This window comes from Anopheles merus, chromosome 3R (genome assembly GCF_017562075.2).
Source record: "Anopheles merus strain MAF chromosome 3R, AmerM5.1, whole genome shotgun sequence".
NCBI lineage: Eukaryota > Metazoa > Arthropoda > Insecta > Diptera > Culicidae > Anopheles > Anopheles merus.
In genome coordinates, this window is record NC_054084.1 from 35,083,795 (window position 1) to 35,096,786 (window position 12,992).

General features: G+C 43.5%; 1 protein-coding gene and 1 long non-coding RNA gene across 2 annotated transcripts; both read right to left on the reverse strand.

The window, feature by feature from the left end:
• Positions 1-570: 570 nt before the first annotated feature.
• On the reverse strand, positions 571-2,595 carry LOC121597773 (glucose dehydrogenase [FAD, quinone]-like). The gene is made up of 2 exons (XM_041923888.1): positions 1,708-2,595; positions 571-1,639 (listed from the first exon to the last, which is right to left on the reverse strand). The coding sequence occupies exons 1-2, from the start codon at positions 2,537-2,539 to the stop codon at positions 618-620; spliced, it is 1,854 nt and encodes a 617-aa protein (XP_041779822.1). The 5' UTR covers positions 2,540-2,595; the 3' UTR covers positions 571-617.
• A 3,286-nt stretch (positions 2,596-5,881) lies between these two features.
• LOC121597774 lies at positions 5,882-9,715 on the reverse strand. The gene is made up of 3 exons (XR_006005476.1): positions 9,630-9,715; positions 6,324-6,583; positions 5,882-6,257 (listed from the first exon to the last, which is right to left on the reverse strand). It is a non-coding gene; the product is annotated as an uncharacterized LOC121597774 (long non-coding RNA).
• Positions 9,716-12,992: the final 3,277 nt, after the last annotated feature.

The following is a 12,992-nucleotide window of genomic DNA, read 5'->3' on the forward strand; positions in this document are numbered from 1 at the left end:
GCTGCCCACCACGAGCATTGCTTCATACGGCGATTTTTACCGCAAAGAAAACAGAAAGCAAAACAAACAACGACTGCTTGGGAGCTTTAGGGTACACTTTTTTGATATTCTTCAAACGTTTCCATATACAAAAAAAAAACCGACGTCAAGCACGTCAACACTTCTCGCCAGGTCCACTGGTTCTGTCTGTATGCGCTGTGACTGGAATGGTGGATTCAATAAATTTCCCGTTTATAAGAAAAAATCATAAAAAGTGGACGTTTCTGACTGACAAATCTGACCGGGGCCTGATCGGGCAGTGCCTATGGGCGAAATGTGCGTGAGAGACAGCGCTTGGGAAGCAGTTCGCCCAGTGTGACCTTCAGTATGGAGTAGCAACACCATTCTAAATGGTGTGAACATAGGCAATTTAGAATTCACATTCACATGGGCTGGGCGATTTTTCGATATCTCTCTTTTTTGTGTGTATGTGCTTTATGCACCTATGGGAATCGTCGGCCTCGCGAGCTTTTATTGCATGCCGTGTGTAGTGACAAGAAGAACGAAACGAACGATTTTAATGCTGGAACGGTTGGAGTTTATTTAATGTGTACCAAAAAGTTTTCTAATGTTGCGTCTCATTGATTATCCTCCTTGATCATATCAGCTGCCTTCTCCCCGATCAGATAGCTCATGGCACACGTATGTGCGGACGGTGGCTCTGGAATAATGCTCACATCAGCCACCCTCAGTCGACCAATTCCACGAACACGCAGCCGAGGATCAACCACCGCATCAGGATCACCAACTGGGCCCATCCGACATGTCGACACCTGATGCTGGAACGTCGTCGTCTGCGTACGCACATGACACCGCCAGTAGTCGTCCGAATTGAACACAAAACCCTCACACCCCGGAACGGGCCGCTTATAAAGCTCAATGCCCAGGCGCTGTAAAGGCTCCGCCTCAGCAATCCTCAACACTTCTCTGATCGAGTACACTAGCGCTTCCACGTCGCGCTCATCCTCAAAGTATTGATAATGGAACACGGGATGATGGAATGGGTTACGCGACTTCAGCTCCACCGTACCAACGGTGTGCGTTTTCATAAGCATTGGTAAGAACATAAAGTTCCGCACACCCATCAACGGCCCGTAGTAGTCGCGTATAAGCGCCTCCGGCAACCGGTACGCAATGCTCGTCGAGATCGAAGAATCAAAGCTCATGGAGACAAACGATTGCATTACCTCAACGTCGGGTAGGTCTGGGTCGGGGTCACTGGCGAAAGGGGACTTCACGTACAGTAGGCTTTCGATTGAGTTTGAAGTTAGTGGACCAGTCCCGTTGCGAAAGCGTAGAATTTCATCCAGCGTAAGAACCTGTTCCAGGCTGAGCAGGTTCTGTTCGGAAGGGGATCCGTTGCGCATCGTGAAGATAGGTCCAAATGCTCCACCATGCTCGTACACTCGCCGTCCAACGGGCAGATCTTGAAGAACGCGTATTCCGTGCTGTTGGAGGTGAGCCGCCGGACCGATTCCAGAGTTCATGAGAAGCTTCGGTGTCTCGAACGCTCCAGCGGAGAGGATCACTTCCCGCCTAGCACGCACTGTGTGGTAGCGTTTGTTCTTGGTAAATCGGACTCCAGTGGCTACCTTGCTGTCTGTAAAGCATATACAAAAATAACCAAATATAATTCTGAAAAGATTGAATTTTGCACCTTCGTCTTACCTTCTTTGAAGAGTATCTGCGTTGCCCACGATCGCGTGGATATATGCAGATTCGGTCGATGACGCACATCCTTCAGATAGGCCGTTCCAGCCGTCACCCGATGACCTCTCTTCGAGTGTGCCTGTAGAAACGAAACGCCTCGAATGTCTCCAGCATTGTAGTCCAGGTACGGATAACCAGATTGTGCCGCACTCGCCACGAACGCTTTGGCAACTTCTGACCTGAACGGACAGTCTTCCACCGACACTCGTCCACTCTTCCCGTGGGCTCCATTCTCATCAAAATCCTGCACATTGGCATGCTCAATCTTTTTGTAGTAAGGCAACACATCCTTCCAACTCCAGCCCTCCATACCGGCACGGGCCCAATTGTCAAAGTCGCGCCTGTTGCCACGCGTGTAGATGATGTTGTTAATGATCGACGATCCACCAACACCTCGCCCATGCGTCCAGCTGCACTTACGATCGGTTAACCCAAGGCAACCGTACTTCTGACGCTCCGTCTCGTATCCGAAACTGTAGTCAGACCCCATCAGCATTGGGCCAAGCATGGGCGGCTCAGCAAAGGCAGGACGTTCGCCACGACCCAGCTCCAGTATCAACACCGACACGGAAGGATCCTCAGACAGACGATTCGCCAGCACACAGCCAGCCGGTCCGGCACCAACGATCACGTAATCGTACACTTTTCTTAGCTGAGGGTTTCCATAGTCGATTTCGTTCATTTCGTCTATCATCTCCGTGAGGCTGTTAAGAACACGAGGATCCAGAGTGCCGCACACTAGCCAGCAACAGCAACACAACACTTGAAAGACAACGATCCAGCGCATCATTGTGCGTGCAAACTTGAACGTTTCCTCCACAAAACTAACCGACCTTTACACCAGCAGATCCCGGAACGTTCTGACCGGGTCACACGTAAATCCCAATAAATATAGAACCATGAACTAACGGGATGCCTCGGAACCGGTTAACTCGCCGGCACCAGAACCAGTTAAAATGCGTGGCTAAAGAGACGCCACAGTATGTGCCCTATATTTGCAAATTTTTTGTGACGCTTCCCTCACTGGATACACCTGTTCGTCTCACAAGAACTGCGCTTCGATCATTAACCTCGGGTGAACCTGAGGTTCATATATGATGGAGTGTTGGTGATGTGTTTTTTTGGTTAAAAGTTTGGTTTTTGCTCTCGCTCCATTAAAGCCTTCCTGATAAGTTAGCCTCAGGGCTAATAACTTGAGCGAATGGAGGGGCTGCTGGGTGGGAGATGAGAAAGCTTCTTTACTGGATGACCTTAAAGCTTATGATGATATGAGCCATTTTTTATGGAAGCTTTTTCAACCTCATCCCATGGCAATGTTACGAGGCGAACTGTCTAACGGGAAGGTAATAATGATAACTTATTCATGTATTCTTCTGATGGTCAAGTTATGGTAATTAGCGCTCTAACTGCTTAAAATCCTTATTTTAAGACTTTGTTGTTTAACAGTTGAAAATTTTTCGGCAAAAATGTCAATGCTATTATAACTTTTCATTCAAATAAAAGCGTTTGGCATTAAATACGGTAGTTTTGAATACACTAATTTCTTTTTGATTAGAACGTTGCTTTTTTAACTTTCATTTTAATTTAGTTTTCATAATTTGACTTAAACTTATTCCTTTTCAGAGTTATTGTTGGGATTATAGAAAAAGGAATTTATTTTTCTCGAAAACAGATAATCTGTTTTAGACACAAATTCCCTAATCTCGATCGAAGCAGAAACTCAAAAGCACAAGCGATCGTCAAAAATGACAAATCAAATAGAATGTATTTTATATTTTTAGAGGACTTGATCACTTTCTATTCATATATCTATACTGATTGACGACAGACTAACATTTTCTGTCCATATTGATAACGTCATTAGCAGAGTCAGCCTAATCCTCGGTCTAATAATTTGCTCAACAGTTGATTTGAATGATCCTCGCTGTTTTAAAACTCTGTACATGGCTCTGGTTCGACCTTTATTAGAATATGCCAGCATTGTATGGATTATTGGTAATGGCATTGTATATGCCTTCCAGTATTAGAGACATGACTCGGCTTGAAAGAGTGCAGAAACTTTTCACTAGAGTAGCTATTCGGCGCATAATGCCCTTTTTTCTCGACCCCCATATGAAGTCCGCTGTCAGCTTTTGGGAATTGACTCTTTAGAAAAAAAGACGGCTCAGTCCTCCTTAACTGCTGGTTTGATCCTTAGCACTATTGATGTTCCAGACCTCCTCTCTACCATTCATTTCTACGTTCCTTCTAGATCCCTCCATCCTCGTCCTCTATTATCCATCCCCACTCGTCGAAACTTGTACTGTCATATTGGTCTCTTGCTAAACTGCCTCAGGCAGTTTAATACAGATTCCGACCACTTGGACTTTACATGTTATTTGCTTTCCTTCCACTCCCGTCTCCAAGTCTCCTTTCCTTCCACTTCAACCATTTCCTAAACAGCGCATTTTTATTTGGAATTGCTCTTCACTAATTAGAGCAAGGCAGTGTTATTTTCTTTGCTTTATCTTGAATATTTGTCAAACCTACAAGGCGTTCAAATTATTTGAAATAAATAAATAAAAAATAAATAAATAACTGACCAACATTATTAACAGAGATTAAATCATTTGTTGTATTTTTTCAATTTAAGTTACCATTCATCCTCCGTAGCATGTGAAACGAGTGTTTAATAATTATAAGATATAATATTCCTTCGTGCGATTTTCTTAATTCAATGTAAAAGGTATTTCAATCACAAAACTTCAAATAACTGAAACGTTCAGCAGAGAAACGGCAATAATTTCCTTGAAATCATGTGCGAAAGTATTTCACCTTTCCGCATGCCTTCCATCTCTCCCATCACACCGCAGCCAACTCACATACAACTTTAAAATACCTTCCAAAATATCCTACCGTGCCACCGCTCAACCCGTTCGCCTCAACCCAACAGCAAACGAGCGCTTTATTATGTCATATTATCATTTTGTCACCGGTGCGTGTCCGTCCGATCCGTGCGCCGCGGCACCACTTTCTACGCGATCCGCGTCCCTCCCTGCCCACCTCAAACCCTTCGCATGCGCAAACATGCACCCTCGTCCCTGTCCCTGTTTTCACGGTTCAGCGGGTCTTTATCATCATCCCTTTTTTTTTTTGTTAGCTGTGTGACAAAGACACTGCGGCACGCAATGATGGAAATTGATACAGTGAACTGTTTCACAGTGAACCAAAACAACACAACAAAAAACCCCAGCACGTTCGCATCGCACCGCGTGCTTCACTGCCATGATCACTCTTAAGCCTGCTGCTGCTGCTGCTCTACATTTATGAACATGCTTTCCTGGTCCTGGTACTGGTTTTCATAAATCCCTACCAAACTGGTGGGGTTTTATTCTGCTACGGCTGTATATACTCCTCTCCGTTGGTCGTTGTGCTCGGTTGGCTGATTTGATTAAATGTTTACATTATCCTTTTAATTTCCTCACCACTCATTTTTCATGTTTGTGCGCTTCCCCGTCTATCCACACGCTCTTAGTCTGTACGGCGCTGAAGAGAAAATGTCACAATTTGCCTTCCGTTTGTGTCCTCGCTCTCTTCCCCCCCCCCCCCCTCGGGGAAGCTCGCTATTTTCACAACAGATTATTTTCACACTACTCAAACAATAAATCTTCTTTCATCTGGGTGTCTATAACGCAGCACACATGGGAAGATGGAGTATGCACGACATGCCAGCGTCCATCAAGCGGAAAAAGTATTTATCGGGCCACCGGGTCGTCGTGCAATTTTTGAATCCCTACATAAATTTACAAATAATTACATTCCACACGCACACACACACGGATGATGCCTCAAGCGATACCTTTGGCAGGTGCTGCCATGCCCTTTAGAGCCCGTGACCATTTCCCTATTCTTCTTTCGCTACGATTCTAGTACCGAAGCCTATCTCACCCTACCCGCCCTACACCCGTGGCCCTTTAACGCCCTCTGCTTATCGGGTGTGGTGTGTCACAGTCCCAGTGGAATTATGTCCCATACTTCTGGCACAAATGGGTGAGTGCGATCGTCTCAATAACTTGTTTATAATTTCACACTTAATTCATCTGACAGATGTCATTTCGGGTATCGCTGTTCGGGTGGTGGCGTTTTTTTTTTTTGCCGTGGCACAAAAGGGAATACTGTGCCAAGGGAAGCGATCCATTTACTCAATCGCACACGATACATCATATTATTTGTTAACCGGGTAAAGAAGTCACTCACCGGAACCGTAATCGGCCCTGTTTTCTTCCCCGCGTGCGCGTCCTGTTTTGCCACCGTGGTTTGCGAGCGACAGGAGATCCTGTGTCAACCACCACGATGGCAGGATGACGATGATGTTGTTGATGATGATGATGATGATGATGATGGTTGAGGGTGCTTTCCACAAGGGAACCCAATTCCACGGTCCTACCCATCATCGGATTCCCTTGAATGGCAGACAAGCATGACAAGCTCCAGCATACACACAGACGGCACACAATAGAAATGAAACACTGTGACAAAATAGAGTAAACATTAATAAAGAAACGCACGGGATAAATCGGAAAAGATATATTTACCTTCGTATAGGGGGGTTTTCCTTTTTTTGCTTACTTCTTTGACGGTACATTTGTCACAGTCGTGCGTATGAGAGGACATTTTTTTAGTTTTCTGCTTTATTCAATCTACTTTTCTGTTTGAAGGGGCTGTGATTTGAGGCACCACGGACGGTCCCTTGACGGTGTTGTAAGTGGTGGTGGTGGTGGTGTTGTACGGTATTGCAAATATATTTTCAATTATCATTCTGTTTCCGACCGAGCATCTGGAGCCATGTATGATCCTGTTAGATGGGAGAAAGAGACGTCACAAGCCCTTACTCTCTTGAGATTACAATCGATGACGGGAGATAGAGAGATGTGAAATGGATAAAAAAAGAATACCAACGAGTTCGTCCAATAAAACAAATAAAATCAAACAAACGCGTCACGCAGCGAAAGAGAGCTCCGGTCAGCTCGACCATTTCGAGGGGTCAGTGAAGCGTTGGTATGCATTTTATTGATATAAATTTGTAATAAAATATGTATCAAACTAATGCATTTCATGGGGTCATTCCACCCGCCCGTTTGGTCCGCTTTCCAAGCTTCAAAGAGAATAGCCCGATGAGCTGACCAGGCTTCTGGCCGGAATGCGCATCGTACAGCATCGTTTGCAGACCCTCCCGGGACTGTCCACCCTTGCACGGTAAGACAATAGAAGCCGATCGGTCGGTCGGTCGGTCGGTCCTGCCTGCTCGCATCATGTGAGGTCAAGTGTGCAGCAGCCCGGGCCCCAAATCGCAATCGGTCGGGATAATTACTGAATAAATCATGACGTAAAATTGATTGCCCTTTGCCCGTTCGTGATACGTGATACCGTGGTGTAGTGAGGTGGTGAGGTTGTGCCATACCGTATGTATCAATCTGTAATGTGCAAGTGTGCACACACACACAGGCACACTCGTATCAGCGCATTGCTGTGCGGTATTCAGTTGGGACCGATAGAGCAGTATACTGTTGCTGTCCCTTCATTTTTGCCTACATAATTGCAGCCCGGATTTTTCCTGCCCGGGATGACGTTATCTAATTTCAGCATCGGGAGCATTAGCCCACGAGACGCGCAACGGGCAATGGATTTATTGGATAAATGATATCGGTACCTCGTTGGAAAGGGGCCTCGTTTCCACTACGGAAAGGCTTCTAAGGAACGTTCTGGATTAAAATGTTGTGTAAATGTAAGATAAGGCTGAGATTTGATGAAGAAAGTGCGCCTGAAAGTATGCAATACGCATTACAATATTATCTTGTTAAGGAGGAATAACGTCCTCTTGGGTTTAATAGTAAAAAGGCGGAACTTTGTGGATAGATGGTCATTTATATTGTTTTTATTGAGAAATGTCTTAAGGTTGTTTTGACTAAATACCTAGAATGGTCTTATTAGATTTTTTGTATCGATCACTGTTTTTTTTCTTTTATTCACAATTTAAAAATTTTAAAATGTGCTTCTATGGTATTTGATGCATGAAAATATATTTTGAGTTTGTTGAGGTCCAAATTTACTTGAAAACGCCTTAAGTTATACATTACCATATTGATTTGTTGAGGTGTATCTGATGTTTTAAGTTTGGAAAAGCTTGACATCGTTTAAAATAGTTATTTCTTTTGTTATCTTTACAGTTTTCTTTTTTCTGTTTTCCCTTTTCGTTATTCTTACACTACTCTATTGCTCTTTGTGAATAATATAAACCCATCAAAAGATTCCTATCCAAACATACTCACATCATTTAAACCAAAGTACCGCGAAGAAAAGCCAATTTAAAGATAAAATGAATGATATATGACTGATAGCCTGGCACAAACGCATCCCATTCGTTTTGTGTATTCTGTAATATTTTAATACCCTTTTGACCATATCGAGCTGTGGTCGCAGAATTCCTGGCCGTGCCTTCCTTCACCTTTCTTAATGCCCCTCAAAACCCACCAAAGGTAAGCGATGAATTGACGCAACAAAAACAAGCGCTTCATTGCCTTCGCCTTCTGCCGTTCGGTTTTGGTTCCGTTGGCTAGAGTGCCTCGTGCATAATTGAATACGAAAGTGGAAAAACCGTCCGACCGAGCCGAGTATGTCAACACGTGGTCGCTGTTTGTCGCTGGTTGTCGTGTTGTCACACCGAGAACCGAACCAACCGTACCCAACCCAACCCAACCCAACACCAAAGTCTGCAGGCTCAAGAACCAAAGGAGACAGCACGGCGACAGTGTTCTCTTGGCGGTGTCTTGCACGGATTCCCTGAATCCCCGTCCTGTGGCAAACAACAGCAGTAAAAAAAACACACTCCTAAAAGAGCACAGTTAGCTTTAGCCAGGAAGAAAACACATCCTGGCCGCCCATGGGGAACGGTCACCCCGGCCACGAAACGGTTCTTTGTGTCGCGCACGATGTGGTAAAGCAAATTTTGATTCACCATCAATTTTAAGTGGTAGAAAGAATTATTGAATTCCCTCCTCCCACTCCCCTCCCAGTGTCCCTTTTGGGCCGGGGAATTCCGGCCGAATGATCAAAGGGAAAAGAGCCCAGTTGCAGTGTCGCATTCGAAATTGCGCGACGAAACGAAATCGCGGTCGCTCATTGAATTATCAATATCTACGAAATGGATCTGACCAGCGCGTTCGCTTCGGTGGCATCTTTCAAAAATGTTTCACCCCCAAAAACCCCCGAGCGAGAAGGAAAAAGGACATTCCGCCCCGAAAGCTCCGCTGGCCCAGTGTCGTCATTTCGTGGGGGTATTTTTGACATTGAATTGAAAGTCGAATGCGAACGGGAGCTGCCCGTGATGGGAACTGACAAGGTGGCGAGGTGGTGGCGAGAAGGGATAAAATAATGCCACTCTGTCTGGTCCGACCGACGAACGACGCGTTTGGGCGGCAGGCCACCGTCAAGACAGGAAGCCCACTGCCTTTTGCTGATCGGCTGCTGAGCTGTTCTTTAATGGTGCAATGGTGAAATCAAAGTAGCCACGGAGACCAGTGCACGGGACGTAACCCTTGCCAAGGGAGTGTAGCAACGTGTCGTGTTGTGTGTGTTTTGTCGGGATGCCTTTATTCTTTGCCATATTTCCTTGAACACCTGAGCATTTTTTAAATTATAAATTTATAAATACAGTGTGAATCAAATCCCTGCGCGTGCCCTCCAGTCTCCGGTGGCCATCCACTGCACCGTTATGGCAACGAGCTGGATCGAGTCGTACAAGGCGGTTGGAAGTTACAAGACGATGCTACAAAAAAGGAATACCGCTCTTGCTGCACAAACCAGCTAGGAAAGAAGGAGTTGAAGGTATTTGTTTTTTTTACCTTTTTGCATTTTTCTTTCACTTTTCGCACCTCTTTTTTGTGTTTGCACTGCACCAACCACTGTTCCATTTTCTGAACACCAAACATCAAGATTCGTTTGAATGACAGAATGAACAGGGCTCCATGGCTTGCTCTGGTTGTCTGTACGGGCAAAGGGTTCGGGCTTGCGCGCGATGTGATCGCACCGACAGATCGCACAAAAACACTGCATCGTGATTTTCGGACAATGGGGTTTTGCGCTCTGGTTTTATGGCCTGGGCGAATGGGTGAAAGAAATATGAGCAGCAATATAAATAAAATATTACCGCTGCCCGATTAAGGGAGCTGCTTTCTGGAGCGTTTGGTAGATCACTTTCAGGAAACGGTAGCAGTTTTGGAGAAGTGGAAATGAGTGAGCATACATTGGATATAAGCCACAGCAGAAGGTTTTTAGGACTTTCTTGACTTTAATCGCTTTTCTACTGTTACTGAACGAAGTTCATTCAATCCAGGCCATTTCAGAGAGGCGTATTCTTACCTTATATGCAAATATCCCATCTTTTGTACCGCTTTATTTTATTACAAAATCAATACGAGCTTCGAGCTGACACGCATTATTAACCGGCAAGCAATCATAGCTATAGCGCCATTTAGCTTCCTGCACTGGTCCCATTAATACCGTTAAAGGCAGATTTGCCGGCTTTGGTAGGATTTTCTACACCGTGCCTTTACCGTGATTCCCCGACATGCAAATTCAATTTTCCTCCAGATCACACACACACACACCACCAAGGCTTCCACGTGCGAGGAATTTAAATCTTTCGTTACGCCGCTTTAGAGTGCGCATCATCCGTGCAAGGAAACTTTTCCTCCTTCTTGGGGCGATAAAATAAATACAGCGAACGTAACACACACACACAGAGAAAAAAATCGTTGAATTATTTGTCACCCCGGAAGTCTTACGAACGTTAAATAAATAGCTAAAAACAGAACGAACAACCATCGAACGAGAAATAACGTTTGCATATTAATAAACGGTCAAAATCCACCGTGAAAATGACCGTAAAGAAGCGCCGAATTGGTCGTGGATTCAATTATTTAAATTTCATTAGCGTAAAGTACCGGATCGTGTCGATTAGTTTTATGATGATCGCTCTTCCTTGGCAGGGGGAGGATTTTACGCTTCCGCTACTGCTGCTGCTGCTGCTGCTCTGCCACCCGGGGAAAATATGACAAATTTGATTAAAACTCCCATTTTGAAGTGAGACCGTTTCTTCGCTTTGCCCGCCTGTGGTGCGTGCGTCGAGTTCCCGCTGTTGCTGTTTCCCGCTTTCCCGATCCCCGAGATAAGGTTCGGGCACACAATGCCAACGCCCGGTTTTGGCGTGAAGGCAATGAGGGAAGAAACCTGTGACCGTACTGTTATGCAAAGTTGGGGTGCACAGAGTGTGACCAACAATTGGCCAAATATTACTGGCAATTTATTATCATTTTAAAGGCATCCGTATCGGTGAGCACCGCGACGGGCGGGCGCGTATGTTTGGTGCCGTTTGTAGAGGAAGCTGGAACGATGTTAATGGAAAGTATTGCCGGGAATACTTTGAAAGGGGGGATTGGGAAAAATGGTTACAATATGTTTGGTTTTGTAATTATTTAAATTTGAATGCATAATCAATCGTTTCCGTTTTGACGATGATTTTTATGCACATTGTACATATGCACATGCTTTGAATGTGATAAAATTGTATGGAATTAAGCTGTTTATGATTTTTGTTTTTGTTTTGGTTCGATAATTTGAAATATAAACAGAAAGCAAGTAAGTAAAACAATTAATTTTAAATTAAGTAAGCCGCTAAAAATTATTTTAAAAAGATACTTACAGATTTTGGCCTTTCAGTTGATTTAAAAATTGTTTAGAAAAGTAGCCAAGAGCATTACTGAATATAAATAATAATTTTTCACTATTATTATTATTATTATTATTATTATCATTATTATTATTATTATTATTATTATTATTATTATTATTATTATTATTATTATTATTATTATTATTATTATTATTATTATTATTATTATTATTATTATTATTTTTTATTATATAAGTATTATTATATAATTATTATTGTTATTATTATTATTATTTCATTGTTATAATTTTTTTAACTGTTTATATTTTTACTTTTAAACAAAGTCATCTAGCCATGCTGGCCTGCAGAATTTAATACTAGCATCCTAATTTATACAGTTAGTGAACTCATTCTACACGAACTGATAAAAAAGTAAAGATATCAATAAAATACACAAACAAAAAATATATGAAAGTAATAAACGGCGCAACGTTTCTTTAAGTATATTTATACTTACGATAAGATCAACAATGCTGTCGATTATTCCATACGAGTTGATCATTCTTTTAAAGGTGGGTTATTAGAAGCAAATACCGTACACTTTCATTCAGCATAGAAAAAGGAACATGACGTTAAGTTCTTGCCTGAAGGTAACTGAAACTTATGTGGTTAAAGTTGCATATTTTAAGCAATATTTCCCCAAACACATCATCATTTCAACACAAAGAACATATATTGTTTCTGAATCCAACTCAACGTGGCCACTTTTGTATTCGTTTCCATTCATGTCTGGTTTGTTGCCCTCGCTTCAATCCCCATCTCACACTGACTGTAAGCTGTAAACAGGACAAACCGAATGTACTATCAGCAAAGACAATACTAACAAGGAGCCCCCCCCCTCCTTCGGCCCTCCTTCAAATCCTCCATTATTATAAAATTTTGAACATGCACGTGCAGCATCTCAAGTTTGCGTGACGTAAATCTTAAGCCGCGATAAAAATCGTAACACCGTTTTCCGCTTTTGCTGTGCCCCATTTTCCTGGAAGGGTCCTTTTTGTACGCGCTCACCTACCCATCCCACCTTTGCTCTTATTGGCCAAACCTGGGCACAGCGAACACAGGCGTCTCGATCCATCGTTAAAACAAATCCTTTCCATGGACAGTAGCGAGCGAACTAGGATGCAGAACGTGGGATTTGGCAGTGTTTGGAAGCTGCGCTAAACAAAACGTCCTCAACCTTTCCACCTTATAGCGACGTTTCGGCAAAAAAACAGCAAGGAAAGCAGCAGATCGAAAGCCTTTTTATCAAAAACAATAAATTTTCAAATAAATAAAACCCAAAAGATCCCGTTCCTGCTTGTTTTCCCCATCTTTGCCATCCGCACTGCCACTGCCAGCCGTATCCGATAAAACAAAAATTGCCATAAAAATCTCATCTGTATGGATAAAATGTAATATCTCGCACCAGCATTACATCTACCGTTCCAACCACCCTTACCCCACCTCCAGTGCTTCTCTATGGGCGGAAAAAACC